Source organism: Etheostoma cragini, unplaced genomic scaffold (assembly GCF_013103735.1).
Source record: "Etheostoma cragini isolate CJK2018 unplaced genomic scaffold, CSU_Ecrag_1.0 ScbMSFa_2725, whole genome shotgun sequence".
NCBI classification, from domain to species: domain Eukaryota; kingdom Metazoa; phylum Chordata; class Actinopteri; order Perciformes; family Percidae; genus Etheostoma; species Etheostoma cragini.
Window position 1 is genome coordinate 138,843 of NW_023266918.1, and position 9,263 is coordinate 148,105.

General features: G+C 44.5%; 2 protein-coding genes across 2 annotated transcripts in view; both read right to left on the bottom strand.

Moving 5' to 3' along the window:
• The window catches only part of tspan14 (tetraspanin 14), a 6,452-nt gene extending 3,282 nt beyond the window's left edge, over positions 1-3,170 (bottom strand). The window contains exons 1-4 of the mRNA XM_034865800.1: positions 2,988-3,170; positions 2,323-2,405; positions 839-889; positions 421-567 (exon numbers count right to left, since the gene is read on the bottom strand). Coding sequence (XP_034721691.1) covers positions 421-567; positions 839-889; positions 2,323-2,403 — 279 coding nt within the window. The 5' untranslated portion in view covers positions 2,404-2,405; positions 2,988-3,170. The remainder of the gene's footprint in view (positions 1-420; positions 568-838; positions 890-2,322; positions 2,406-2,987) is intronic.
• Positions 3,171-7,437: 4,267 nt separating this feature from the next.
• Positions 7,438-9,263, bottom strand: part of LOC117940545 (potassium voltage-gated channel subfamily G member 3-like) — a 2,337-nt gene continuing 511 nt past the window's right edge. Inside the window, exon 2 of the mRNA XM_034865791.1 lies at positions 7,438-8,429. Within this exon, the coding sequence (XP_034721682.1) occupies positions 7,787-8,429 (643 nt within the window). The 3' untranslated portion in view covers positions 7,438-7,786. The remainder of the gene's footprint in view (positions 8,430-9,263) is intronic.

Here is a 9,263-nt window from a genome sequence, read left to right on the forward strand (position 1 = left end):
TGGTGGAGATATGCTGCTCTATACAGGCTAAAAGTAGTGATTATTTACATGGAGTCTGGTGGAGATATGCTGCTCTATTAATGCTAAAAGTAGTGATTATTTACATGGAGTTTGGTGGAGATACGCTGCTCTATACATGCTAAAAGTAGTGATTATTTACATGGAGTCTGGTGGAAATATGCTGCTGTATTAATGCTAAAAGTAGTGATTATTTACATGGAGTCTGGTGGAGATATGCACACGACGCAGAGACATGGAGACACAGAGATATGGAGTCACAGAGACATGGAGGCACAGAGACATGGAGGCACAGAGACATGGACTCCACACAGCCGGCAAAGCCCAGGATGAAGGTGAGACATGGAGACAGAGAGAAACAGAGACATGGAAACATGGAGACATGAAGACACTTTAACGTACAAACTTGAGCAGACAGATGTTTTCTCTGAGCGCGCCCACGCAGCCGGCGAAGCCCAGGATGAAGGTGACTCCTCCCACCACAAGAACCAACCAGACCGGGTCAAAGCCGTGCAGCCGGGTCACCTGGGTCAGGTCCAACAGGACGCCCTGGAAACCACAACACAATAACCCTCTAATGTCTCCTTCTGTCCACAAGTCAGAGACATTCAGCTTCCTGTCCCAGAGGACAGAAGACATCAAATCTTCTCTTATTAGTTGATTTGTATTTCTTCTAAAATCAGACAGCAGCTGCATGAAACATGTAAGCTTTAATAGTTGATAACATCATATCTTTTCTTATTAGTTATTAATTAGTACTTCTTCTAAGGTCAGACAGACAGCAGTTAAATGAATTGGTTTATTCACTTTGTTTTTTTACCTTTTCACTCCACGCCCAGAAACCAACGGAAATGAAGGCCACTCCTGCCAGCTAAGACAAAAACACACACAAACACACACACACACACACACACACACACACACACACACACACACACACACAGAGAGATTAAGAAAGACTTGACATTTCCTGTTCCATCAAACACACAGGATGCCAGTGACATGACTTCCTGTCAGCCAACTGAGACACAGAGTGAGTCAGGAGCTCCGTCTCCGTCCACGTGTCCCTCTAATGATCTGGAGTTGGTAAAACCTCCTGAGAATAAATCTGGTGAAAGTGTGTTTCCATCCAATAAGAACCTGTGGTGATGACATCACACGCTGTTTTAGGGTCAGACGGGGACATCTGATTGGTTGGCGATTCCGATTTAATAAAATCTAATCAGACCCCCATAATCAGCTGGTACCCATGATGACAGAGTAGATCTCAGGATGTTCTACATGAGATCTGGTGCTGATTTTAATTAACAACAGACTGGAGATGATCTGGGATCAGATTTAGTCTCTCTGACTTCTAAATGTCTATCAGCCACAACGTGTGTTCTGGACAGAATAAGTCTTTAAATCAGACAAATAGAGTTAAAATCCCTCCGATTCAAAAACTATAAAAAGTTTATATAAAACGTCATCATGTTGTAAACCAATCAGGTGTTAGATCAGCTGAGAAGCCGGCGTTTCCCAGCATGCTCTGGGTCCGCCTGACTCTTGTAGTCTGTGAAAAGCATCTGCGCCCCCCCCCCCCCCTGGTGTCAGACCTGTGGCCCCCTGGTCTCAGACCTGCCCCCCCCCCTGGTCTTAGACCATCGCCCCCCCCTGGTCTCAGACCTGCGGCCCCCTGGTCTCAGACCTGCGCCCTCTTGCTCTTGTGAGATTTCCGTTGCCCACGTGTGCATGACGTCAAAGCGAGTCGGGATCAAGTCGGACACAAATCTACCCAGCATGCAATGGGCGCCGATCGCCGGTGATCGATTCTGCGCAGATCTGGCTCAACAGACGTCTAGCATCACATGATCACTATGGGACAACATCACATGATCACTATGGGACAACATCACATGATCACTATGGGACAACATCACATGATCACTATGGGACAACATCACATGATCACTATGGGACAACATCACATTTTCACTATGGGACAACATCACATGATCACTATGGGACAACTTCACATGAGAGTAAATACTGGGGGACATTAACTACAACTTCTTCTTCTTCTGCGTTTTGTGGCGGGTTGCAACCATAAAATGACCTAAAACTTAATAACTCATCATTTATTCAGCAGATCAGGTTTCATCAGCGTTTATCACATAAGAAGAAAATCATCAAGATCAAATCTGATGAGACCAACGGATTTACTTTGAGTCAAAATTCATCAAATTTACTGTTTCCATAAAGCATTTTTCATCAATATTATAACTAACCTTAATATAATATTTATATATAAATAATGGAACTTACCCAGAAGATGATGTTGTAGCTGAACATGAGGTATTTATAGCAGCAGCTGACCTCCGCGTTGTCATAGCGATAGTAGTACATCCCTGGAGATACACATTACACTATTAGTATTATTAGTATTATTATTATTCAGTCTGTCTGCTCTTCATTCACATGAACATGTAATAAACTGGTTATAACACACTGAGTGGTTAGATGTGGCATTTAGCTAGCTCAGCTTTAATAATAAATAAATCCTTAACACCAACATTAAACCCCACTTATGCAATAACTGGATCAATAATTAAACAATGATTGCTCCGCTTCAGCTATTAGTTCTGACATTCCACTTAGCTTAGCTTAGCTTAGTTTAGCTTAGCGGAAGCTAACGTGTCACGACCCGGATGGAAGTTACTTTGGTTGAGTTTATTTGGCCGTTTTTAGGTCGTTATTACCGGCCGTAGGTCGGAGTAATGAGCGATAGGCTGCCGGAGCCTCTGGTCCCCTGCTACGGTACCGGGTACCGGGTAGTGGGTACCGGGTACCGGGCGGTAAAGCCCCGTTAACGGCTCCTTCCTCAGAGCTAGCTGGAAGCAGCTAGGCTAATGCTAATGCTAATGCTAACCGCAGGCAGCAGTGAGAGTGTTGAACAGACCGGAAGCGGTAGCGCTACGGCTCCGTCTTACCTTTCAGATAACAGGTTATTGTTGTCTTTCCTCTTTTGGCTGAAAGATTAGAACTGCTGAAAATAATAATAATAATAATAATAACAATACTGATAATAACGAGACTTCTGCTTCTGTTTCCGCCAGAAACAACAACACATCATCTTCTTCTTCTTGTTCTTTCTCTCCTTCTTCTCTGCTTTAAATGGGTCACCTGCGCCGCTAACTGGACAGCAGCGGAACTGCATGCGGATTTATTGTTATTATTATTAATATTATTACGTAATTTATTTGAATATTCTTGTATTTTATGTTATTTTGTTTTCAATTAATTAAATAAAAAAGTCGTAATTTAATTAATTTACATTGTGACTTTCTGTGCAACAGTATTATTAATATTAATAACAACTATGATCACGTTTTACAAAGTCATGAACTTTGAATGAAGCGGAAAAGGATAAAAGGACTTCGGTTTAAGCTTCTTTAATGAATGCTGTTGCCATGACGAAAGCATCTTGACGAGCTCGTTAAGCTTTAATTAAGTTTGTGTGAGACGCGGAGGTCAGAGTCACCCTACACACACACACACTATTACACACACACATACACACACATACACATACAATCACACATTCACTATCACAGACACACACACATTCACTATCACACACTCACAAAGAAACACACACTATCACACACATACACAGTTATATACAGACATGTGAGTGTGTTTGTCTGTGTGTGTGTGTAATTGTGACACCTTCCCTCATGAATCCCATTACTGTCTCCATGGCAACAGGGTCAGTGATTTGACACGCTGGATCAGACATGAAAACATGTCTGAGAAGCTGCACCAGGAAGGAGTATAGTAGAAGTACAAGTACCACACATACTACACAGTACCAGTACTAGTACTACACAGTAGAAGGAATCAAACCCAACTGTTCACCAAACAGGATCTATTAACTGGAAAGGGGACGTGCGCCCTGTAGTCCTCCAGGAGAGACCAGTCCAGGAACTGGCTGAATCCCAGTCCACCGGGTAGCGTTAAGCCAGACCTCCACGTCGCATGTCCAGGAGGTGGCATGCCGTATGGGCCGGGGGGGCGTCCATGATCCCTGGAGGGGTGGTTCTGCGGACAGAGACAGGACTGGTGGAGACCGGCTTGATCCGGAAGACGGAGAAGACCTGGTGGACCTCGAGATGGGGGGAAGCAGAGTCTGACGTCGGGGAGGTTCAGGACCTTCTCCACCGCGTAAGGACCCACCAACCGAGAAGGGAGTTTCTTGGAGGAGGTCTCCAGTCTGAGGTCCTGGGAGGAAAGCCACACCCTCCGGCATCAGCTGTTTCTCTCAGCACGTCTCCATGGTTACTTACAGTAATTTAAGCGATCAGCTGTTTTTCTCAAATATATTAACGATATATATATATTGAAGTTTCTTACTTGTTGCTGGCTCTGAACACTATGGTAAGCGTACCTGACTCATTTCCGTTTCCGGTGCTTGTGTGTTGGTAGCGTGTTGGTAGTATGTTGGTAGTATGTTGGTAGCATGTTGGTAGTATGTTGGTAGTGTGTTGGTAGCGTGTTGGTAGTATGTTGGTAGTGTGTTGGTAGCGTGTTGGTAGTATGTTGGTAGTGTGTTGGTAGTGTGTTGGTAGCGTGTTGGTAGTATGTTGGTAGCGTGTTGGTAGTATGTTGGTAGCATGTTGGTAGCGTGTTGGTAGCGTGTTGGTAGCGTGTTGGTAGCGTGTTGGTAGTCTGTTGGTAGTGTGTTGGTAGTATGTTGGTAGTATGTTGGTAGTGTGTTGGTAGTGTGTTGGTAGCGTGTTGGTAGTATGTTGGTAGTGTGTTGGTAGTGTGTTGGTAGTATGTTGGTAGCGTGTTGGTAGTATGTTGGTAGTGTGTTGGTAGTATGTTGGTAGCGTGTTGGTAGTGTGTTGGTAGCGTGTTGGTAGTCTGTTGGTAGTGTGTTGGTAATATGTTGGTAGCGTGTTGGTAGTATGTTGGTAGTGTGTTGGTAGCGTGTCGGTAGCGTGTTGGTAGTCTGTTGGTAGCGTGTTGGTAGTGTGTGGTAGCGTGTTGGTAGTGTGTTGGTAGTCTGTTGGTAGCGTGTTGGTAGCGTGTTGGTAGTGTGTAGGTAGCGTGTTGGTAGCGTGTTGGTAGCGTGTTGGTAGTATGTTGGTAGCGTGTTGGTGCTCACTAAATACTAGTTTAATTTGTTAGATTTGTTATTACAGCGGCTAACTTTCAGCTAAACACTTATTCTTATAATAGTTCAGACCTCATCTATAGAAACAGACCTCTTCTATAGAAAACTCATCTTCTATAGAAACAGACCTCCTCTATAGAAACAGATCTCTTCTATAGAAACAGACCTACTCTATTGAAACAGACCTACTCTATAGAAACCTCCTCTTCCATAGAAACAGATCTCTATAGAAACCTCCTATTCTATAGAAACAGACCTCCTCTATAGAAACAGACCTCTTCTATAGAAACCTCCTCTTCTATGGAAACCTCCTCTTCTATAGAAACAGACCTCTTCTAGAGAAACAGACCTCTTCTGTAGAAACAGGCCTCCACTATAGAAACAGACATCTTCTGTAGAAACAAACCTCTTCTGTAGAAACAGACCTCCACTATAGAAACAGACCTCCTCTGTAGAAACAGACCTACTCTATAGAAACAGACCTCTTGTGTAGAAACAGACCTCCACTATAGAAACAGACCTCTTCTGTAGAAACAGACCTCCACTATAGAAACAGACCTCTTCTATAGAAACCTCCTCTTCTATAGAAACAGACCTCCTCTGTAGAAACAGACCTCTATAGAAACAGACCTCTTCTGTAGAAACAGACCTCCTCTGTAGAAACAGACCTCTTCTGTAGAAACAGACCTCCACTATAGAAACAGACCTCTTCTGTAGAAACAGACCTCCACTATAGAAACAGATCTCTTCTATAGAAACCTCATCTTCTATAGAAACAGACCTCCTCTGTAGAAACAGACCTCCTCTGTAGAAACAGACCTCCTCTGTAGAAACAGACCTCTTCTGTAGAAACAGACCTCTTCTGTAGAAACAGACCTCCTCTGTAGAAACAGACCTCTTCTGTAGAAACAGACCTCCACTATAGAAAAAGACCTCCTCTATAGAAACCTCCTTCTACAACCCGTGTGTCGCCCTATCCATGAAATCAAATAGAATGCAGCTTTAACTTACTTACACACAGTCTATGATCTCTACATCTATATATTCCCACCCCCTGAATGCATCTTTGAGTTACTTACACACAGTCTATGATCTCTACATCTATATATTTCCACCCCTTGAATGCAGCTTTAAGTTACTTACACACAGTCTATGATCTCTACATCTATATATTCCCTCCCCTTGAATGCATAATTTAAGTTGCTGCCCTCTGGTCCTTCGTCCCCTCTGCTGTCTCTCTGCTTAACTCTGGAAAGAATAGGTAATGTCTGCACATGAGGGACACTGGGACTTAAACTTTTAATGTTGTAGTATTTATTTCCCCATTTGGTCTGTATTTTTAATTGATGTTGTCGTCTTTGTTGTGTACTGTATATCAATTTCTTTGCTACTGCAGCAAAACGAATCGCCCCTCTGGGACAAATAAAGGTCTTGAACTTGAACTATACTGTCTGTGGTCTCTACATCTATATCTACAGTCTATGGTCTCTACATCTATATCTACAGTCTATGGTTTCTATATCTACAGTCTATGGTCTCTACATCTATATCTACAGTCTATGGTTTCTAGATCTGTATGGATAGTCTATGATCTCTACACCTATATCTACAGTCTATGGTCTTTACATCTATATTTACAGTCTATGGTCTCTACATCTATATCTACAGTCTATGGTCTCTACATCTACATCTACAGTCTGTGGTCTCTACATCTATATCCAAGTCAATGGTCAGGAGCAACAGGGTCTGATGGTCCATTTATTTCACTGTCTATTGTCCTGACATTCAAAACCAAATGTTTCCAACACTCTGTCTTTGAGTCTCCTGTTGCCGTGGAAACCGTGGAGGGTCTGGCAGACAGCTGAGTTCCTGAGAGGAGGAACGGGGGGGGGGACAACAACAACAACAACATCTCGTCAGGGCTGCAAAAAGAGATTGTTTACTTTATTTCAGTAATAAAGGCATCGATGTAATAATAAAACAACAATATTGAACTTTATATTGTTACAAGTTCGTCAAAAACGACTTTAAAGATCTGAGTCTTAGAGAAGGAAAGGAAGAAAGAAGGAAAGGAGAAAAGAAGGAATGGAGGAAGAAAGGAAAAGAAGGAATGGAGGAAAGTAGGAGGAAAGAAGGAAAGGAGAAAAGAAGGAGTGAAGCAAAGGAGGAAAGGAAGAATGGAGGAAAGAAGGAAAAGAGGAAAGAAAGAAGAGGAAAGAAGGAAGGAGAATGGGAAGAAAGGAAAGAGGAAAGGAGGAATGGAGAAAAGAAGGAAGGAGGAAATCAGAAGGTTCCTGGAAGCTTTGATGTAAGAGTATTTGTGACCATAGAGATTAGATCTTATAATCAGCAGATCTCAGTTGGTGAACTCGGCAGCCGTGGGTCAGTCGGTGAACTCGGCAGCCGTGGGTCAGTCGGTGAACTCGGCAGCCATGGGTCAGTCGGTGAACTCGGCAGCCGTGGGTCAGTTGGGTAACTCGGCAGCCGTGGGTCAGTCGGGTAACTCGGCAGCCGTGGGTCAGTTGGGTAACTCGGCAGCCGTGGGTCAGTTGGGTAACTCGGCAGCCGTGGGTCAGTTGGCAGCCGTGGGTCAGTCGGTGAAATTGTTGGTCAGTCGGTGAACTCGGCAGCGGTCCGGCGGCGGCGTGCGGCACGCAGGGTGAGCTCGCCGTAGATCTGGATGAAGCTGTGGTAGATGAAGGTGATCGGCATCGCCAGCAGAACAATGCCACTCACCACGCAGACGCCGCCCAGCACGCGGCCCGCCACCGTCACCGGGAACATGTCCCCATATCCCACCGTTGTCATGGAGATGATGACCCACCAGCAGGCGGCGGGGATGCTGGCGTAGTCTTGGTTCCCGGCTTTGGGGTCTAGGCCGTGCTCCAGCAGCTGGGCCAGCGCGCTGAAGATTGCCATGGCGACGCCAATAAAGACAAGCAATGTCACCATTTGGCGGTGGCAGCGCCGCAGCGTCAGGCCGAGCGTCTGCAGACCCACGAAGTGACGCGCCAGCTTGATGAGCCAGAAGATCCGCATGATGCGCAGGACGCGCAGCGTGACGCCGGCCCGCTGCAGTGTGGAGTTCTCCCCCGTCAGCATCGTCACGGCAACAGAGACGTAGTACGGCGTGATGGCCAGCAGGTCGATGACGTTCAGAGGACGACGGACAAACTCACATTTATCCCGAGACACCAGGAAACGCACAATGCACTCCACCGTGAACCAACTAATACACACTGCCTCAATGATCCTGCAGAAGAGACAGCCAATCAGAGGGAGGGAAAAAGACACAGCCAATCAGACAGAGGGAGAGAGAGACAGCCAATCAGTGAGAGGGAGAAAGAGACAGCCGATTAGAGAGAGGGAAAGAGAGACAGCCAATCAGAGGGAGGAAGAGAGAGAGAGACAATTAGAGAGAGGAAGAGGGAGACAGCTCATCAGAGGGAGGGAGGGGGAGAGAGCGAGAGAGAGAGAGAGAGACAATCAGAGACCGAATGATCTGAAAGATAATCGGCTTAGATTGAGATGAACTTATCAGTCAGATAATAATGTTATTAGGGTTGGTGTTATTAGGGCTGGTATTATTAGGGTTGGAGTTATTAGGGCTGGTATTATTAGGGTTGGAGTTATTAGGGCTGATATTATTAGGGTTGGAGTTATTAGGGTTGGTATTATTAGGGCTGGTATTATTAGGGTTGGAGTTATTAGGGCTGGTATTATTAGGGTTGGAGTTATTAGGGCTGGTATTATTAGGGTTGGAGTTATTAGGGTTGGTATTATTAGGGCTGGTATTATTAGGTTTGGAGTTATTAGGGCTGGTGTTATTAGGGCTGGTATTATTAGGGTTGGAGTTATTAGGGCTGGTATTATTAGGGTTGGTATTATTAGGGCTGGTATTATTAGGGCTGGTATTATTAGGGTTGGAGTTATTAGGGCTGGTGTTATTAGGGCTGGTATTATTAGGGTTGGTGTTATTAGGGTAAGTATTAATGGGGTTAGTATTATTAGAAATCGAAAGAGTTAAATCTTTTAAATATCTAGGTATTTTAATTGATGACAGTCTTAGTTTTAAAGGACATGTTGA